Consider the following 22,121-nt stretch of genomic DNA (forward strand, 5'->3'; position numbering starts at 1 on the left):
AATTTCCCCAATTCCGACTCCGCGACACCAACTCCCTCATACAGTTGATACAAGAAATTTACATACACTCTCTATGAAGACACATCTGCAAGTTTTTCTCACTATCTGACATGAAATCAGAGTAAACCGTTTTAGGTCAATTAGGAACCAAAATCATTTATATTTGCCAAATCCCAGAATAATGAGAGAGAATGTTTTAAGGCATTTTTATTACCTTCTGCAAAGTCAAAAGTTTACATACATTTCATTAGTATTTGGTAGCATTGCCCTTAAACTGTATCTCAAATGTGAAACATTTTGGATCTCCTTCCACAAGCTTCTCACAATAGTTGGTAGGAATTTGGGCCCATTCCTCCTGACAGAACTGGTGTAAGTGAGCCATGTTTGTAGGTCGCCTTGCTCACACTGGCCTTTTTTACCTTTGCCCGAAAATTTTCAATAGGATTGAGATCAGGGTTTCGTGATGGCCACTCCAAAACCTTGACTTTGTGATCCTTAAGCTAATTTGTAACCAGTTTGGCAGTATGCTTTGGGTCATTGTCCATTTGGAAGATCCATTTCTGCCCAAGCTTTAAGTTCCTGGCTGATGTCTTGAGATGTTTGCTTCAGTATTGCCACATAATCTTCTTTCCTAATGATGCCATTTATTTTGTGTAGTGCACCAGTTCCTCCTGCAGCAAAAGAACCTTACAACATGACGCTGTCACCCCAGTGTTTCACAGTAGGGATGGTGTTCTTCGGCTTCAAAGCTTCTCCCTTTTTCCTCCAACTGTAAGGATGGTGATTATGGCCAAACAGTTCAATTTTAGTTTAGTCAGACCTCAGGACTTCTCCAAAAATTAAGGTCATTGTTCCTGTGTGCATTTGCAAACATTAATCTGGCTTTTTTATGTTTTTTTTGGAGTAATAGCTTCTTCCTGGCAGAGTGGCCTTTCAGCCCATGCTGAGACAGTACTCGTTTCACTGTGGATAATGACACAATGTTACCAGCTTACGCCCTTCACAAGGGCTTTTGCTTTTGTTCTTGGGTTGATATGTACATGTCTGACCAAAGCACGTTCATCTTTGGTACACAGAACCCGTCTCCTTCCTCAGTGGTATGATAGCTGGATATTCCCATCTTATTTGTACTTGTGTATAATGGTTTATACAGATGAACGAGGCACCTTCAGGTATTTGGAAATTGCACCTAAGGATGAACCAGACTTGTGCAAGTCCACAATTCTCTTTATGAGATCTTTTCTTATTTATTTTGACTTTCCCATGATGCTACACAAAGAAGCAATGTGTTTCAGGTGTGCATTAAAATACATCCACAGGGGTGTACCGTATATACTGGCGTATAAGACGACTTTTTACCCCCTTAAAATAATGGCTACAGTGGGGGGTCGTCTTATACGCCGGATATACGGGGGGGGGGGGGTGTATATATATATGTACACTGCAGCGTCCAGGGGAGGTGGGGGCAGCAGCTCTGGAGCACAGGGGAACGCTGCGGGCTGCAGCCTTTGATCTCCTGCACCCGCTCATATAATATGCACAGCCGCTGTCCATCTCCAATGGTGCTGAAATCGCACGCAGTGAGGGGCTGGGGCAGCGGTGCATATTATATGAGCCTGCGTCCCAGTGTGATCGCACATGCCCTCCCCTGTGTTAGATTTGGCCCCCAGGCTGCTGCTCATTCTAAAATAAAAAAGCTTTACTTACCCCTGCAGCGTTTCTCCCTGTGTCCCTGCTTCCACTGTGATCAGGCAGGCAGAGAGCTCAGCCTGCTGTGCCGATCACATGACCGCACTGAGAACCAGGAAGTGGAAGAACAGAAGCACGGAGCCAGACAGGAGGGAGCTCAGCGCTGGAGGAGATAAGGAAAGAGGGTTTTATTTTACTTTGGGCAGCAGCCTAGGGGCCATATCTGACACAGGGGGACTTGTGCGATCTATAGGGGCCATGGGCAGCACTATGGGGGCGATATCTGACACACGGGGACTTGTGCGATCTATATAGGGGCCATGGGCAGCACTATGGGGGCGATATCTAACACAGGGGGACTTGTGAGATCTATATAGGGGCCATGGGCAGCACTATGGGGGCGATATCTAACACAGGGGGACTTGTGAGATCTATATAGGGGCCATGGGCAGCACTATGGGGGCGATATCTAACACAGGGGGACTTGTGCGATCTATAGGGACCATGGGCAGCACTATGGGGGCGATATATAACACAGGGGGACTTGTGCGATCTATATAAGAGCCATGGGCAGCACTATGGGGGCGATATCTAACACAGGGCGACTTGTGCGATCTATAGGGACCATGGGCAGCACTATGGGGGCGATATATAACACAGGGGGACTTGTGCGATCTATAGGGGCCATGGGCAGCAGCATGGGGGCGTTATCTAACACGGGAACGTGTGCAATCCATAGGGGACCATAGGCAGCACAGGGGAACGTGTGCCATCACAAGGGGGCTATATTCAATATAAGGGGGCCATATTCAGATTAAGGGGGCTAATTTTAGGATGGGGGGCTATGAGGGACATATACCCTATATGATTTGTTAGAGGGACACTGGCATTATAAGATGGACCCCATTTAACATTAAAAAAAAAATTCTCTTTTCCTTCACCAAATTTGGGGGTGCGTCTTATAATCAGGTGCGTCTTATAAAGCGAAAAATACGGTATATATCATACAGCAGGGGTCGGGAACCTATGGCTCGCGAGCCAGATATGGCTCTTTTGATGGCCGTATCTGGCTCGCAGACAGGGCTCCTACCTGTCTATGGGCAAATGCCGGGGCCCTGGAGAGCCGGGGGGGCCCACTCGGCCTCGTCAGTTCTCCTGTCCCTTGGCCGGGGCCCACTCGCCTTTATAGTTGTGCTGCCCCCGGCCGAGTTCCGGGGACCGCAGTCCTCGGCAGCAATCTGCGGCGCCGTCACTTTAAGGCGCGCAGACATCCTGTTTTGAATTTCATCTGTGGGCGGAGCTACCGCCTTCTCAGTCCCACAGATGGAGGCGAGCTTCTGTCCGGCGCTGTGTGGGCCCCCTCTCCACCGTGACCTAACCGGGTAAATGCCCTCCCCGCCTCCCCATTATGGGCCCCGGTGAGCTGCTTCTAACCCCCCCAGATGTATGCCCTGCCAATCTATCCCCCCGCCGATGCCGCGGGTGCTGTACCCGCCGAGCCGCGGGTGCAGGCCCCACAGAGCAGCAGAGTTGTGTGTATTTGTCTGTATGTAGCAGAGTTGTATGTGTTTGTCTGTATGTAGCAGAGTTGTATGTGTTTGTCTGTATGTAGCAGAGTTGTATGTGTTTGTCTGTATGTAGCAGAGTTGTATGTGTTTGTCTGTATGTAGCAGAGTTGTGTGTGTTTGTCTGTATGTAGCAGAGTTGTATGTGTTTGTCTGTATGTAGCAGAGTTGTGTGTGTTTGTCTGTATGTAGCAGAGTTGTGTGTGTTTGTCTGTATGTAGCAGAGTTGTGTGTGTTTGTATGTAGCAGAGTTGTATGTGTTTGTCTGTATGTAGCAGAGTTGTATGTGTTTGTCTGTATGTAGCAGAGTTGTATGTGTTTGTATGTAGCAGAGTTGTGTGTGTTTGTCTGTATGTAGCAGAGTTGTGTGTGTTTGTATGTAGCAGAGTTGTATGTGTTTGTCTGTATGTAGCAGAGTTGTATGTGTTTGTCTGTATGTAGCAGAGTTGTATGTGTTTGTCTGTATGTAGCAGAGTTGTATGTGTTTGTCTGTATGTAGCAGAGTTGTATGTGTTTGTCTGTATGTAGCAGAGTTGTGTGTGTTTGTCTGTATGTAGCAGAGTTGTGTGTGTTTGTATGTAGCAGAGTTGTGTGTGTTTGTCTGTTTGTAGCAGAGTTGTGTGTGTTTGTCTGTTTGTAGCAGAGTTGTGTGTGTCTGTTTGTAGCAGAGTGTAGTACCATTGTTTCAGTCCAGTTGTGGCTTTATACCGCAGGGAGGAGCATTCCTTGCTGTACTAAGTGAACATTGGAGCGATTGATCTGTCAATGGCCCTTTAAAAACATATTGTACGGCTCTCGCGGAATTAAAATTAACATGTTGCAATCAAAGCAGACTTTTTTTCATTTGGGAGCGGGGTAGTCTTATACAGTGAGTATATCCCAAATTCTATATTTTTAGGGCAGAAGTTGGGGGTCGTCTTATACGCCCAGTCGTCTTATACGCCGGCATATACGGTATGTAATTAACTCAGATGTTGCCAATAAACCTATCAGAAGCTTCCAAAGACATGACCTCATCATATGGGCTGTCACATATTGTTTAAAGGGATAGTGCTCTTAGTGTATGTAAACATTTTACTTTGCAGAAAGTAATAAAAATGCATTAATCACTCTCTCTCTCCTATTATTCTGGCATTTGGCAAATATAAATACGTTTCTTGCTCAGCGCTGAGTATATTTGCATGGCAGGAATACACTACAACCACCATTATCAAATGATAACTAGATTTCTTGTAGTCAGACCACCCGCTCTTAAGACCGAGGATGGAATCTGTCAATGAGCTGCATATCGACGGCCTAAAATACACAAACAAAACACATTTCTGCCAGTTTCTCTGTTGTGCTGATAAGAGACGGGTATTACAACATATAGGGGACCACAATATATAGCTTGTTATCAATCGATATGAAGACAAAATATAAAATCCCTTGATAATTTAACATATCAAACATTTTACAATAAGCTATAAATCATGCAAGTGATACTGTAATTAAAGAGAATTTGATATATTTATTTAAATTAGAGCTTATGGAAAATTTTATGAAGCAAAGAAAAGAATAAGATGTGGTTCAGCAAAGATATCTAAACCATAAAACAGCAGTGGAGTCGAAAACAAAGACCAATACTCCTATACCAGGGACCTCATCATTTCATAACTTGCTCAGTTCCCTGTATCTTTACAATGTCACACTTGAAGGGTGGATTGTCTCATGATGGCTGAATAATAAAGTTTCATAGAGCGAAACATTGGCTCGTTCCTTTTATCGTTTGTACCTTATCTGCACGACCAGGAGACGGCTGTGGATCTACTCTTCTATATGTTGTGGAGGGTTGGCCCCCATCACTGTCTCCGGACTATGAGTGCCCCCCAGAATTTGATTATTTCACTGATCAATGAAGTTCGAAGCTGCAATATTATGTAGATTCTCCTTTTAGGGTTCGTGCAAACAAGGAGCAAATAGGCGTTGAGAAGGCAAGAGATGTATGAAAACTTGGTGACTGACGGCTCACATTGAATTCTGTGTGGTATGCTACTATAGGCATATAATGGCATTGACATTTAAAGCACCACTCCAGGTTTTCGTGTTTATTTTTTTTTAATTGTACCACAGAAGTGATGCTTTAAATGTAAGTCCCGTGTCTTATACTCACCTTCCAGTGTCTTCATCTGTTTTCAGTGATGCTTTGGTTGGTCTCGGACACATTGTAATCTGCTGGCATCTCCAGTATTTCATGAAGAGCGCAGGAGGTCACAAATCAATACAAGCTATGAGGGCCTTGATTTGGCTCTCATAGAGTTGCAGTTAGAGCTTTTGACTAGTGATGAGAGAGCGTGCTCACGACTGTTCAATACTCGATCGGACATCGGGGTACTTGGCTGCGTATTAGGAGTGCTCAGATGTGTCGTCCGTGAAACAAGGACACACAGTGATAGCTCCATTCACTGAATGAAGGGAGCCAGCATGCCAGTGTGAGCCATTTGCAGTGTCTGAATGCAATGAACATTTCTGGATGTGGTGTGTCAAGAAAAAAAAAATATGGCTGGCTGTATGTGGGTGGAGAGCTGAACTGCCTTATTATTGACTTCCATCATACTCGTTACTCGAGTGGAGCCCTTTCAGAGCATCTAACCTGCCTGACTCTAGTAACAAGCACTAGAGCATTTTAGCGCTCGATCATCTTTACTTAAGTAACTTCTGACTTCCAGCCAATCAGAAGTTACAGTCACAAGATGAAGCAGCGGATGCAGATTGGTGACGAGAAAGGATGAAAACTTCGGAGGGTGGTTTCCTAATAAGAAACGTGTATTTCTCAGGAAGAAGACGGCAAATTGAAAATATCAAGGTACCATGTGAGTAAACTTTCTATGTCCTACATGCCCATATAGACATTGCTCCTTCTGACACATTTCCTTTACATTGATCTCTATGACCACATGATACTAGTGTCCTTACATTGAAAATTTGTGGTTATATAATAATAAATATAAAAATGTACATTTTTTTGAGTGCAGATAAATCGAGATCACATGAATCCAGATATATTCAGACTCTGTGGTGTGTACTGAGCAGCGTGAGATGTCATCAGCAGCAGGGAGAAGGGACACTGAGGGACGGTCAATCAGGCCAAACTACACTCAAAAAGGATTATGCAGCCTACATACGCCAGCCTAATCAGATCAAGAGATTTCTTTAATATTGTATGCAGACTGTGTTGTGAAATCTGGTGACTGATCAGTTCATATTAAGTTGCTCAAGCTTGTGTGTTTCTGTATACTTGGGGGAAATTGATTGGGAAATTCTCGGCCCCACTGATAGCAGGGGCTGAATACCATTACTCTTACAGCTTGAAAGATTTTCACAGCTAAAACGGAAACAGTCATGGAAAAATACAACACATGGGATCCTGGTAGATCTGACAGTTTTATTATAGGACAACAGCCGTCAGAACATATACATTGAATTCACAATCTGCATGTCTGAAAATTAGAGCACTAATTGTGCGTAGACTTTGTAACCGCATCTAGAAGCGGCAGCCTCTCCGCAGAGTATAGCATGTGTACTGCGAGGCTCATTAGTCTGGACAATGTTCACATGGAATCCGTAATTACAGCTTATTTATTATGGATGGATTTCCAGGGGCTTTAGTCTTTGCTAAGACATGACATCAGAATGGGTATAATACCTGCTAGTTCCACGTGCGCACAATGCAGGTGGAGTCATTTTCTTGTTCGTTTTAATCTACTGAAGCAAAACACATTTTAAATAGGCAGTCTGTAGGGTATACGTGACAAGGCTGGATCATGCCTTCAGGAGAGATTTGGCTGAGAAAGGCATGTGACTTGAGAGTTGCTCGCCCCTTGGCATGTCTCATTAGGCAGATCCCACAGGAGGCCCTCTGACGAACTATTTAATTAAGTGTTTCTGAGAGAAGAGCTGTGCGTCCCTGTGTTGTCTTTGCCTACCCTCACCAGGGGGCCTCTCTCACGCTGAATCCTTGGGAAATCAGCAGTGTGTGAGGCCAGAGACTCCAGAAACACAAGCAACGTGGCTCTACTGTCACCGCGCCTCTAACAAGGCAATCTGTGCTTCCCTGCAGCATGCACAGCAGACATGGAAGCTTCAGTGTGCGCTGACCCCTGGACAAGGCCAGACGGAGGTCTCTCACTACTGTGGGATTAGCGATTGTGTCGATCACAGCTGCATCAGAATGGTACCCGCACCTACAGTGGTCATATTATGTCATGTACTAAGAAGTTGCAAAACCTTAAATATTTGCTTTTTTGGCCCTGTGCGCACTTGCCGGTTTTTGCCGCGGATTTCCTGCGGTTTTGCTGCATGTTTCGCTGCAAAAAATGTTCATAACATCTCTGCAGTGAATCACCAGCAAAACCTAATGGGAAAAAAAAATCCTGTGCGCACTAGGCGTATTTTGACAGCTGCATGTTTTGCTGCGGGATTCCCGCAGCAAAAACAATTGCATGTCACTTCTTTTCCGCACATCGATGCGGGATTTCACTCCATTGACTGCAATGTAATCGTGAAATAACGCAGGCAGCAAATTCTGTGCGGTTCATTGCGTTTTCCTGCATTATTCCCTGCGGTATTTCGCGGTTTACCTGCGGTAACGTACATCGCTGCCTGCGGTTTGCAGGGAAGTGATGTCATTATGACAGGAAGAGGAAACGGAGCAGAGAGTAAACACACACACACACCACAGACACACATCCCAGACATAGAACACAGACACACATCCCAGACATAGAACACACACAGATCGCACTCACACACAGACATATAGAATACACATAGAAAGCAAACGGAAATATAGTAAAGAAAACACGTGGGCTCCGCTGTATATTTACCGTCCAGCCGAGGTAAGCACACAGCGGCAGCCCTGTATTCTCAGGCTGGGGAGGGAGAGGGCCAGGGTTAATGTCCCCCGCCTCCCTCCCACCTCCCGCAGCCGAGAATATCAGCCGCAGCTGCCCCAGGACTGTTGCATCCATTATGCAGCAGTACCGGTGTGTCTCCAGCTCTTCTAGATGCTGTGATGCAGTGGCGATCCAGGTAATAAGGAGTTCGTGGCGGCGGATCGCCGCCACTAAGTCCAGGCTTGATCATGGCAGCGTCTATGTGACAGCTGACATGATCAACCCATAAGTGAAAAAACACACACACCGAAAAATCCTTTATTTTAAATAAAACACAAAAAAGCCTCATTCACCCGTTTATTAACCCCCCCGAAACAAAGCTCCGACGTAATCCACAGGTCCTGCGCTGCTTACATCCAGCCGCGACTGACACTGTCACAGTGCTGAATGCAGCCTCGCAGCGAGACAGCAGAGGTAACCACAGGGCGTTTCCCACGGCCGGTAATGTGAACTCACTACCGACCGTGAGAAATGCAGCGATCTGTCCTCTATCTATCTATCCCTCTGTCCAGCCCTCTATCTATTCTTCTATTTATCTATCTACTATCTATCTCAGAAGGAAAATTATTATTATTATTTTTTTTTTAATGTGCTTTATTGCATTGAATGCAATAAAACACATGTACCAAACCGCACGCGGCAAAACCGCGGCAATACCACGAACAATACCGCGGTAAAACCGCAGCAAACCGCATGCGGTTTTCGGGTGCGGTTTGCCGCAGTTTTTTACTGCGGGTGCGGTAATCTTTCAGTGCCTGCGGAATTTTCTTGAGAAAATTCCATTTTCCAGTGCGCACAGGGCCTAAAAGCCAAAATGCATAAACGGAAAACATGTAGCTTAGACTTCAAAGGGCTCATCCTATTACAGCAAATAACTGGCCCAGGTCAGGCTTCAGAACCCCCTTGGGACAGGCCCAACTGGTCATACATCCTTGCTGCAGAGGGCTTGTGTCATAGGTTGGACAGCTAAACCTAAAGGTTTAAGGCTATTAGCGCACGTTGCGTACTGTCCCTGCAGAAATTTCTGCGGCGATTTGAACAGCACACGTGCGCTTCAAAGAGTCCGTAGTGAGGAAAAAAAAAAGCCGATTTCATGCGCTCTGAGTGCAGCCCCTCCCATAGACAGAGCGGGGGATGCAGGCAGAGCGCAGGAAAGAAGTAACATGTCACTTCTTAGAACGCAGCGCTTCGGGCAGCAGCCAAAGCGCTGCGCTCTAAGACGCCACGTGCGCACGTCTCCTGCATAATCTTCATAGATTATGCTGGGGACGCAGGACGCATGCAGTTACACTGCGGTGCAGATCGCAGAGTAACTGCATGCAAATACGCAACGTGTGCACATAGCCTAAGAGAGCAGCAGATATAGGGGCTGAGACTCTGATACTGAGCAATGTGTCACTTGTTCTACATGCTATTAATCAGTTTTCAGCTATGTGCACTGTCCATAGGGAAAGCTGCTAATCAGTGGTGAGGAGTTGTCTAGAAGGCACCTAGTCCTGTAATGATACTTTCCTGCTGAGAAAACACTGATTGTCACTGTTTCCATACAAATCCCTGGAATCGGCTCTCAGCCTTTACATCATTCTGCACTTCTATTACATTACAAAAATCTGCTAAAAGATTCCATTTAAGGACGTTCATTTAATACATAAGCTGGAGTGAGAGCAGTTATGTCCATATTAGCTTCTAATCACATATTTATTATTTATTCCATGGCGCTTTACATGTGAAAGGGGTATACATAATAGGGACAAGTACAATAATCCTAAACAATACAAGGAAAAGACAGGTACAGGAGGAGAGAGTCTGTCTGTGACACTAACGATCTCACTAGCGATCTCACTAACAAACTAACGCTTGTGACAAGGCTATACACAGATTAGCTGGTCTGGCATGCACAAGATCTAGTCCTCTAGTGAATCTCCTGCTGATAAAACACTGATTTTCTTGAAACTACAGCACACAGCTGAATAAGTGACACATCCCTGAAACCAGGGGCTCTGCACTACATTATGCTGTTTTTAGATTAAATAGAAAAACCTGAAAAAAAAACATTCCCTTTAATAACACGATTCCTTTTAATTTAACTTTTAACCTAACACCAATGTAACAATGAATCACGCTGAGCATTACACCCACTGTGACATACCAATGATTCATAGCTTTATACTCACCATTTGACGGAAAGCCTTTGAGCCTTTGTTGCGTGGAAAGGATCTTTCAGGTACCCAGACCCGTGTAAGGCCTTCATTTGAGTTGGCTCTGGCTCTTTGTAGTTTAGCCAGCATGGCCTTTTCTTCTTTCTGTAATTGAAGAACACATAGAAACACTTTTTATGTTATGCACTCAACTCGAGCAGACCTTGTACAGCACATTCTAACGCTTGTGACCAGAAAGGATCATAGTTAAAATGAGCAAGGCTGATTCTTCCGGACCATATCAATGAGGAAGAAAATAAACTTTGGATCAAGAGAATTTTGTGCTATAATCTCTCTATACAAATATTCAAAACAAACCAAGAACTGAAGTGACTAGGCCCATAAGTGAGCACTTCACTCTACTGCCCAAGTCAGAATACTAGGACGCACTAGGCACAAAGTGCCTAACTCTCCATTCAATACACCTGCCTATTTGGTAGCAAGTAAGAGGGGGTTTTCTGGAGCAGGAGAAAGAACTGTTGCTCTGCAAAAACAGATAAGATCAGTGCGTTTTCTGTCCTGAACAGAATGGACACACAAAACTAGAATTAAAAAATACAAACAAACATGTGAATAGCCCATGTGCTGAACTGTCCAGGTTTTTAATACTATCTATTCTTATTAAAGGGGTTGTCCAGGCTTGAGAGAAAAGTCTAATAGGATAAACAAAGGAGGAAAAAGGTGGACTAAAGGCAGTTTTACATGCTGCGATATCGTGACCGATATCGCCAGCGTGCGTACCCGCCCCCATCGGTTGTGCGACACGGGCAAATTGCTGCCCGTGGCGCACAACATCGCGTGGACCCGTCACACTACTTACCTGCCCTGCAACGTCGCTGTGACCGGCGATCCGCCTCCTTTCTAAGGGGGCGGTTCGTTCAGCGTCACTGAACCGCCGCCCAATAGAAGCGGAGGGGCGGAGATGAGCGGGACAAACATCCCGCCCACCTCCTTCCTTTCGCATTGAGGCAGGTAAGGAGAGGTTCCTCGTTCCTGCGGTGTCACACGGAGCGATGTGTGCTGCCGCAGGAATGACGAACTACATCGTTACTGCAGCAGCAACGATATTCGAGAATGGACCCCCATGTCACGATTAGTGATTTTGCACGTTTTTTGCGACGATGCAAAAACGCTCATAGGTGTCTCGCGCAACGGCATCGCTAAAGCGACCGGATGTGCGTCACCAATTCCGTGACCCCAACGAGATCGCTTGAGCGATGTCGCAGTGTGTAAAGCGGCCTTTAGAAAAATAAATAGATTTTATTGATAACAAGCTTAAAAAAATTGATATGTGTATCACAATAAAAATAGCATAGGGATTGTGGTCATGCTATGCAGACATACAAAACAGAACAAACAGAGGATCACGATAATGGCAGTGTCCTATAGATTAAATGTACACACAAAGGCTGGGGTGCCTATGTAAATTGTCAGCTTAAGAGTCATAAAGAAAAACAGTCGGCCCCCTGCAAGGCAAACTGCATAAGTAACTTGAGCTGGTGAGTCAAAGTATCAAGATAGTATAGTATAGTATAGACGAAATTCAATCAATTTAGACACATAAAAGTTATACAAACCAGCTCAAAGTAGTAAACCTGCATGGGGGGACTGGCAGAAACCACCCAACGCGCGTTTCACATTTCTTAGTGCTGGCTTTATCAAAGGGGATTTTTGGTTCTAATTTTGAGATAAAAGTCTGCATTTACCCTTTGTGACTGCAGAGTGCTGAATCATGATAGCATGTGGTGCGCTCAGTGCCACAATTCCCCAGTAGTCACAGTGTGAGTGATGGTATTAGTGTAGCATATGTCCACCTCTACAAACAAAATGTTTCCACCTCTATAAAATGAAACAAAGTAAATAAACAGTAAAAATGCTTAGGACCTCAGTCAGTCAATGTATTTCTGTTAATCAGACATACGTTGATTGGCGAAATTATGACCGGGAAGTATGCCAACGTTCCCTAAATGATGCATCAGCCATGGGAGGCCTGGGAGAAATGGTTCAGAGCGACGAATGTTTGATGCGTGGTCGTAAAAAATACAACAGGGGACGTCTTCTCCAGGCAAATCGCGTGCCGCCAGCGCGACAGAATTATGGTAACGAGATCATTGGTCCATGGATTTTTGGAATGGTGTGGGAAAAAACAGATGGGAAACAAGACTTACACAAGTTCCACATGCTTCGTTGGAATGAACAAACGTTGCGACCGATAATTCAACGCCATATAGCATCCGGCACATTGATCAGATAAGACGAATAGGCCGCTTATCGGAACATTTCCACATGGCAAGGATTCAATTACATGCACGAAATGGTGAAGCATCAACAAAATTTCATTGACCCTATCATGGGAGCAAACACGCAAAGGATCGAGTGCCACTGGGGTCACATTAAAATCAAAATATTGCGAAAAATGAAGAGTACATCGCCTAATTTATTCCCCGGTCACTTGGCTGAAAATTGGTGGAAAAAGATACACAACAAAGCACCATTCAATGCCATCGCAGATGAAATAGCTGCGCAATTTCTGCTGATATCGCAATTTCTGGTAATTTTCCGACTGACTGAGGTCCTATGCATTTTTACAGTTTATTTACAGTCAGGGCCAGAAATATTTGGACAGTGACACAAGTTTTGTTATTTTAGCTGTTTACGAAAACATGTTCAGAAATACAATTATATATATAATATGGGCAGAAAGTGCACACTCCCAGCTGCAATATGAGAGTTTTCACATCCAAATCGGAGAAAGGGTTTAGGAATCATAGCTCTGTAATGTATAGCCTCCTCTTTTTCAAGGGACCAAAAGTAATTGGACAAGGGACTCTAAGGGCTGCAATTAACTCTGAAGGCGTCTCCCTCGTTAACCTGTAATCAATGAAGTAGTTAAAAGGTCTGGGGTTGATTACAGGTGTGTGGTTTTGCATTTGGAAGTTGTTGCTGTGACCAGACAACATGCGGTCTAAGGAACTCTCAATTGAGGTGAAGCAGAACATCCTGAGGCTGAAAAAAAAGAAAAAATCCATCAGAGAGATAGCAGACATGCTTGGAGTAGCAAAATCAACAGTCGGGTACATTCTGAGAAAAAAGGAATTGACTGGTGAGCTTGGGAACGCAAAAAGGCCTGGGCGTCCACGGATGACAACAGTGGTGGATGATCGCCGCATACTTTCTTTGGTGAAGAAGAACCCGTTCACAACATCAACTGAAGTCCAGAACACTCTCAGTGAAGTAGGTGTATCTGTCTCTAAGTCAACTGTAAAGAGAAGACTCCATGAAAGTAAATACAAAGGGTTCACATCTAGATGCAAACCATTCATCAATTCCAAAAATAGACAGGCCAGAGTTAAATTTGCTGAAAAACACCTCATGAAGCCAGCGCAGTTCTGGAAAAGTATTCTATGGACAGATGAGACAAAGATCAACCTGTACCAGAATGATGGGAAGAAAAAAGTTTGGAGAAGAAAGGGAACGGCACATGATCCAAGGCACACCACATCCTCTGTAAAACATGGTGGAGGCAACGTGATGGCATGGGCATGCATGGCTTTCAATGGCACTGGGTCACTTGTGTTTATTGAGGACATAACAGCAGACAAGAGTAGCCGGATGAATTCTGAAGTGTACCGGGATATACTTTCAGCCCAGATTCAGCCAAATGCCGCAAAGTTGATCGGACGGCGCTTCATAGTACAGATGGACAATGACCCCAAGCATACAGCCAAAGCTACCCAGGAGTTCATGAGTGCAAAAAAGTGGAACATTCTGCAATGGCCAAGTCAATCACCAGATCTTAACCCAATTGAGCATGCATTTCACTTGCTCAAATCCAGACTTAAGACGGAAAGACCCACAAACAAGCAAGACCTGAAGGCTGCGGCTGTAAAGGCCTGGCAAAGCATTAAGGAGGAAACCCAGCGTTTGGTGATGTCCATGGGTTCCAGACTTAAGGCAGTGATTGCCTCCAAAGGATTTGCAACAAAATATTGAAAATAAAAATATTTTGTTTGGGTTTGGTTTATTTGTCCAATTACTTTTGACCTCCTAAAATGTGGAGTGTTTGTAAAGAAATGTGTAAAATTCCTACAATTTCTATCAGATATTTTTGTTCAAACCTTCAAATTAAACGTTACAATCTGCACTTGAATTCTGTTGTAGAGATTTCATTTCAAATCCAATGTGGTGGCATGCAGAGCCCAACTCGTGAAAATTGTGTCACTGTCCAAATATTTCTGGACCGAACTGTACTTTGTTTCATTTTGTAGAGGTGGACACATTGTGTTTGTTTCATTTGATAGAGGTGGACACATGCTACACTAATACCGTGAGTGATTTGCATACTTGCATTCACATTCCAACTAGACTTGTTAGGCTTTCTCAATAGAAGAGAACTGAGAAAAGACTAGTCTGTACGATATCACGTGACCACAGATTAGCACAAGGAAGAATGGGAAATCTACCACATGCTGTCACAACTTGGAAGCCTGCAGGAACCAAGTGACTGCAGACTTTTGTGACAACCCCTTTAGATTTGATGTGAATGGAAAAAGAATCTGATGAGTAAATTTTACTTTAACGACAATAATCTGATAATCCGTAGCAAACCAAAATTATTTAGGATCCAAAAATCATAGATCATCGATATGTAAAATACTCACACTCCTGTAAGAGCTGCTATTATCAGCATCAAACACGGGAAAAGATCAAGGTAAAGGAAAACTATTTAGGCTTAGATCTTTAATAGGTTGCGTTTTGTAACTTACCCTCTTCTGGCTACAACCAGTCACCAGGAACGTTTTGATGTTGTGTTCCTTGAGATAAGCGTTTCTCTCACCTCCATGACCAGGCTCCACCTCGTAATCTCCATTCAGATAATTTAATGTAGCACTTGTGATGTGTATCCTCCTGTACAGGAACGAAGAGCGGCCATCATTACGCCAGTGAACGGAATAAAGGTAACCTTTTCCAGCATATATACCAAACATAGGCAATAAATGTGATGTGAACAGAGCCTAATATAGCAATGTACGGCAATGCAGAGATTAGAGGGTCACTCACCCTGCCTTGCCGCCAGCTTCCATATGATTGGCCAAAGTCACATCATTAGACCATACATCAAACTGCCACTTTCGCAGGCCAAGGACTCCACAGTGAACTCGCCCGCTGTGTATGCCCACTCGCATGTTCACATTTACTCCTGTTACTTCTCTCACTAACCTGAGATGACAAAAACAGGTTATTTAAGATCAGAGCGCCATACAGATAACACCATCTTCATGATAGGAATGGTCAAGAATCCGAAAACATTATGTAAGAGCAGGTGGTACAATAAGAGGAACACAAAAAACAAACCGTCTGGAAAACCCTCTGCTGATCCTTAGGCTATGTGCACACATTACAGAATCTCCACCTAAGGCTACTTTCACACATCCGGTTTTTGCTCTGCGGCACAATACGCCGCTCTGCAGAAAAACCGCAACCGTTTTTTTTGCCGCCGGTTGCGGGTTTTTTTGCATAGACTTACATTAGTGCCGTATTGTGCCGCATGGGCTTGCGTTCGGTCCGTTTTTTGCCGCATGGGGCAGATTTAGCCGATGCCGCAGCCGGATGGAACGTTGCCTGCAACGTTTTTTGCTCCGGCAAAAAAAAACGCATTGCGCCGCATCCGGCCGCTGCAGAGCATTTTTCAATGCATGCCTATGGACGCCGGATGCTGCAAGATGCGGAAAAAAACGCATCCGGCCGCCGCATGCGGTTTCTTCCACTGCGCATGCTCAGTAGAGTGCCGCAACCGGAAAAAAAACGGACGGGCCGCATGTAAAAACTTATGCAAAGGATGCGGAGTTTTCACCGCATCCATTGCATAGGTTTCACAGCCGGTTTGAGCCGCACTGCTCAAACCGGATGTGTGAAAGTAGCCTAAATTTGCATGTTCTGGCAGGAAAATTACTGCAGGAAAGACCAGTGTTTTGCAGCAGGTTTTTTTTTTTTTAAAAAAAAACCCCCACAGAATGAATTGACATGCTGTGATTTTTTCCTGCAAAATCTCCAAGGAAAAAAAACCTGATTGTGTGCACAGCAAGTCGGGATGGTCATAGACTTTGCTGGCAGCAGGATAATCTTGCAGATTTCTGAAATTCTGCAAGAAAAACGCAGCAAAAATGCACCGTGTGCACACAGCCTTAATGTGCATAGATTTACTAAATGAGTAATGTTTATTCATAGTCAATCACTTTATTGCAATTTTTTTTTTTTAAACCAGCGAAAACTTCTTTAAAAGGAATTTGTGAGCAAGTTTTTCCTACCCCATGAGAGAGTAGCTTGATGTAGGGGCAGTGCCCCCGATTCCAGGGATGTACTCACTTTACAAAGTGCTGGAGTTCTTATTAAAAACAGTTTTATCTGCTGAAGATCTAGCAGTTAGTTCTCCAACTGATGACTTCTATATAACCCCACCCACATCGCTGACTAACAGCTTTCTGCAGCTGCCAATCAGTGATGGGGGCGTGTTTATGCTACTTAGCTGGTCGCCAAGTAATTCTCTAGTGATGATCTCCTGCTAAGGGCACGCTCACACGAGCGTAAAAAACAGACGAGTGCAATGCGAGAAAATCTAGTACTCTCACCAATGTTACTCAATGAGGGAGGGCAGTTGGTCGGCTTTTCTCATACAGATTCTGGATGTGAGAAAAGTCGCAACATGCTGCGATTTTCTGCGAGAGCTGTATCACTCTTACCCATTCAAGTAAATGGGTGCAAGAAAAACATTGGACTGCACTCGGATGTTATCTCAGTGCAGTGCAATATATGTACAGGCTGCCAATGGAGGAGATGGGGGGGGGGATTAACCCCTCCCTCAGCTTCACAGCTGTGACCCGATTGCAAGATCGGGTCACAGTCGCATGACCCTCGGCTCACGCTCGCAACAGAGTCTAAGCCGGGAGTTATTAGCGCATCGGATGCCATACGCTAATGTGACTGAAGCCTTATACTGTGATTTTATGAAAACTGCACTAAGCAGCCCAGTAAGTAACACATCCCTGGAATCAGGGTTTCTGCCTCTACATTATGCTGCTCTCAGATTAGGTAGCAAAAAACTTGATGACAGGATGACAGATTCCCTTTAAGAAAACAAAACAGAAAAAAGAATACAAAATGTAAAGGACACTAGTCCGTCTCTGCATAGCGTTCATTTTTGTGACTTGCCTCAAAAACAAAATTTATCTTGGCAAAATAACTGAAACAAGTTACAAGTAAGGCTGTTTTAAAACCTATACAATTATATTTTAGGCAAAAGGTCCACTTACGAGATAGCTTCAATCATATCTACTCCCATCTCTACACAGCAGTGAGCGTGATCGGCGCGAGCTTCAGGCAATCCGGAGACACAATAGTAACAATCGCCCAGGATCTTAATGCGCAAGCAGTGGTTTTCCTTGAAACAGAAAGAGACAGTTATGAAATTCTGGAAATATGCCGCAAGAGTAAACTGCAACACCTTAAGCTCAGGGAAGGCAGAGCCCCCTTCATAGGTACAACGTTCTACTGTGAAGTGAATTGCTGTATTATACCTTTAGCTATATTTGGTTCCTTAAGCTTATAATTTAGTTTTTTTACATGTACTGCTCGGCAAGCAATAAAAAAAGTGGGAATCATTTAAAACAAATTATTAAACAATGAGTCAGGAGTATAAATTAGGAGAACCACAAAAAAGCATTCAGCAAGAACAAGTTCCAAGAAAAAAAAAATCGAAACACCCAAGAGGCAAGAAAATAATGTTTGGGAGGAGAAGCATGGCTGCCAAAGCTCACCAGGGGCCTCCTTCCCAGGCTCGATCATTTGGAAATGCGTAGTCTGTGTGTGGCACAATTTTTAATGCAGCCAATTATTTTTTTGTTTTAACACTTGGCGCTAAACTAGATTTCAGACCACAGGTGGAAATTCATACACATAGATGTTAGTATGTTAAAATATAGCTCCGTGTTTGCAGTCTTTGGCCACAACTTGGACAATAAAATGAAGATGATATTAAATATATATATTTATAACCAATATAGCTCTGTAGTAGTCCTACAAGTAGTCCTGGAAGGATACAACGTCAGATCTGTTTGCAGAAACAAGTTACTGCTTAGAGTCCAAAGTTTCTGTGAGTGACGGCAACCCTGCCATGGCCCCCAATTATTTACAAAGATTTACAGCTCGTCACCAGCATAGGACTAAGGCAATGTAATAGGAGATACCAGACAGACTTGTACTTGATAATGCAATTTGTATTTTTTAATTATGCATTATACATAAACGTAACATTGATAAGTCACTTACTGCAGCTAGCTTGTCAAAACGTGCAAAGAGTTCATTCAAAGTCATCACTAATTCCTGTGCCGTGCACTGTGATGCCAAGCTGGTGAACCCCTCAATGTCAGCGAAAAGGATACTGCAAAGAGAGACTGCGGTCAGACATGCAACTAAATACATATTCTGATTTCTAGAAGTACAGACAATTACATTGGTAATGCATTACATGATTATACATCTGTTTTTTTAAGTCATCTGCTGCAATACCTCCATCATTTCCTTGTAGCCACAATCTTGCACTGTACATTCCCACAGATCCTGATGGCACTGCGCTCTAAATGCAGTGACATCCGTCCTGCGGAGGGAGACCCAAGTGTTCTCCGTGGGACAATGCAGCGTTCGTGCCCACAATCGGGAATCTGGACGTAGTGGCTTTTCGCGGTGTTCTTCCCACTGAGAAGACTCGAGTCAAGCATAAATTGACATGCTGTGGCTCAGGAAGCCGCGCCGCATGTCAGTTTACACTATGGAAAAAAAGAAGCATAGTGGACATTGAATAGCTATAAATCCCATCCACTGTGCTTTTACTGTACAACACAGCATTTTGGCACAGGCAAAACACGCTGCATCCAACACACTGCTATTCCTGATCATGGAAACACATCCTTGTAGGAAAAAAGTCCTAGTACCACTTTACCTCACATTATCATGCTTCTGTATGTAGATTTTGTGAAACATCATATCTTCCTTTTTGGTGTTTATGTCTTCTTTCATTTCCATCGCAACGTGACGTGGCAGCACAGACAGCAGGAGGCGCTCCTGCACAGCAGAGGTGAAGTCACGTATTGAAGAAAAAGAACACAATACCAGTTATTTGACATTTTTGTAGACCTTTCCAAATATAATTGCAGTTAGTCAATAAGACGAGCAGTGAGCCTGCTAGTTTTGTGTTTTCTGACCCTGTTTTATGTTTACATTTAGTTTCAGCGCATTGGAGAAATAAGAAATAGCATAAGCTTCCTCATCTTCTGTTCTCCCACCATATCCTTAGCATGTGTTCTCCCACCATATCCTTAGCATGTGTTCTCCCACCATATCCTTAGCATGTGTTCTCCCACCATACCGTCAGCTTGTGTTCTCCCACCATACCGTCAGCTTGTGTTCTCCCACCATACCGTCAGCTTGTGTTCTCCCACCATATCCTTAGCATGTGTTCTCCCACCATACCCTCAGCTTGTGTTCTCCCACCATATCCTTAGCATGTGTTCTCCCACCATACCGTCAGCTTGTGTTCTCCCACCATACCGTCAGCTTGTGTTCTCCCACCATACCCTCAAGCTTGTGTTCTCCAACCATACCCTCAGCTTGTGTTCTCCCACCATACCCTCAAGCTTGTGTTCTCCCACCATACCCTCAAGCTTGTGTTCTCCCACCATACCCTCAAGCTTGTGTTCTCCCACCATACCCTCAAGCTTGTGTTCTCCCACCATACCCTCAAGCTTGTGTTCTCCCACCATACCCTCAGCTTGTGTTCTCCCACCATACAGTCAGCTTGTGTTCTCCCACCATACCGTCAGCTTGTGTTCTCCCACCATACCCTCAAGCTTGTGTTCTCCCACCATACCCTCAAGCTTGTGTTCTCCCACCATACCCTCAAGCTTGTGTTCTCCCACCATACCCTCAAGCTTGTGTTCTCCCACCATACCCTCAAGCTTGTGTTCTCCCACCATACCCTCAGCTTGTGTTCTCCCACCATACCCTCAGCTTGTGTTCTCCCACCATACAGTCAGCTTGTGTTCTCCCACCATACCGTCAGCTTGTGTTCTCCCACCATACCGTCAGCTTGTGTTCTCCCACCATACCGTCAGCTTGTGTTCTCCCACCATACCCTCAAGCTTGTGTTCTCCCACCATACCCTCAAGCTTGTGTTCTCCCACCATACCCTCAAGCTTGTGTTCTCCCACCATACCCTCAGCTTGTGTTCTCCCACCATACCCTCAGCTTGTGTTCTCCCACCATACAGTCAGCTTGTGTTCTCCCACCATACCCTCAAGCTTGTGTTCTCCCACCATACACCCTCAAGCTTGTGTTCTCCCACCATACCCTCAAGCTTGTGTTCTCCCACCATACCCTCAAGCTTGTGTTCTCCCACCATACCCTCAAGCTTGTGTTCTCCCACCATACCCTCAAGCTTGTGTTCTCCCACCATACCCTCAAGCTTGTGTTCTCCCACCATACCCTCAGCTTGTGTTCTCCCACCATACAGTCAGCTTGTGTTCTCCCACCATACCCTCAGCTTGTGTTCTCCCACCATACCCTCAGCTTGTGTTCTCCCACCATACCCTCAGCTTGTGTTCTCCCACCATACCCTCAGCTTGTGTTCTCCCACCATACCCTCAGCTTGTGTTCTCCCACCATACCCTCAGCTTGTGTTCATCCACCATACCCTCAGCTTGTGTTCTCCCACCATACCCTCAGCTTGTGTTCTCCCACCATACCCCTCAGCTTGTGTTCTCCCACCATACCCCTCAGCTTGTGTTCTCCCACCATACCCCTCAGCTTGTGTTCTCCCACCATACCCTCAAGCTTGTGTTCTCCCACCATACCCTCAAGCTTGTGTTCTCCCACCATACCCTCAAGCTTGTGTTCTCCCACCATACCCTCAGCTTGTGTTCTCCCACCATACAGTCAGCTTGTGTTCTCCCACCATACCCTCAGCTTGTGTTCTCCCACCATACCCTCAGCTTGTGTTCTCCCACCATACCCTCAGCTTGTGTTCTCCCACCATACCCTCAGCTTGTGTTCTCCCACCATACCCTCAGCTTGTGTTCTCCCACCATACCCTCAGCTTGTGTTCTCCCACCATACCCTCAGCTTGTGTTCTCCCACCATACCCTCAGCTTGTGTTCTCCCACCATACCCTCAGCTTGTGTTCTCCCACCATACCCTCAGCTTGTGTTCTCCCACCATACCCTCAGCTTGTGTTCTCCCACCATACCCTCAGCTTGTGTTCTCCCACCATACCCTCAGCTTTGGTTCTCCTGACACATCTCTCTCCATCCAGCTGAATGTGTCCCCAGCCAGTTTACTTTCCTTTTCAATCATGGTTATTACTTGAGAGCTGCAGCCAATCCCTATGATCACCAACTGGAGAAGACATTGGCAGGGTAGAAGGCCAGCAGACTGGAGGGGTGATGGGGATCAGAAGGCAAGCATATGCCATTTCTTATTTTTCTTTGACCACATAACATACATACCTAACAATGGCCCTCACACAGCATTGTGGACATAAAAATGTGAATGGTATAAAATTTTAAATGTAAAAAAAAAAACAAAAAAAAGAAAAAAAAACAAATGGCAATTTTTTTTCTCTATCCACTCCCATAAAGATTTAATAAAAGTTGGTTACGTTATGTATACCCACACCATGCCACTGA

The 22,121-nt window shown here is 44.7% G+C and overlaps 1 protein-coding gene across 1 annotated transcript in view; it reads right to left on the reverse strand.

Moving 5' to 3' along the window:
- Positions 1-22,121, reverse strand: part of ADCY6 (adenylate cyclase 6) — a 294,110-nt gene that overhangs the window by 78,283 nt on the left and 193,706 nt on the right. The window contains exons 5-10 of the mRNA XM_075336923.1: positions 19,382-19,503; positions 18,712-18,823; positions 17,697-17,824; positions 15,448-15,606; positions 15,153-15,294; positions 10,363-10,491 (exon numbers count right to left, since the gene is read on the reverse strand). Coding sequence (XP_075193038.1) covers positions 10,363-10,491; positions 15,153-15,294; positions 15,448-15,606; positions 17,697-17,824; positions 18,712-18,823; positions 19,382-19,503 — 792 coding nt within the window. The remainder of the gene's footprint in view (positions 1-10,362; positions 10,492-15,152; positions 15,295-15,447; positions 15,607-17,696; positions 17,825-18,711; positions 18,824-19,381; positions 19,504-22,121) is intronic.

This window comes from Anomaloglossus baeobatrachus, chromosome 2 (genome assembly GCF_048569485.1).
Source record: "Anomaloglossus baeobatrachus isolate aAnoBae1 chromosome 2, aAnoBae1.hap1, whole genome shotgun sequence".
Taxonomy (NCBI): Eukaryota; Metazoa; Chordata; class Amphibia; order Anura; family Aromobatidae; genus Anomaloglossus; species Anomaloglossus baeobatrachus.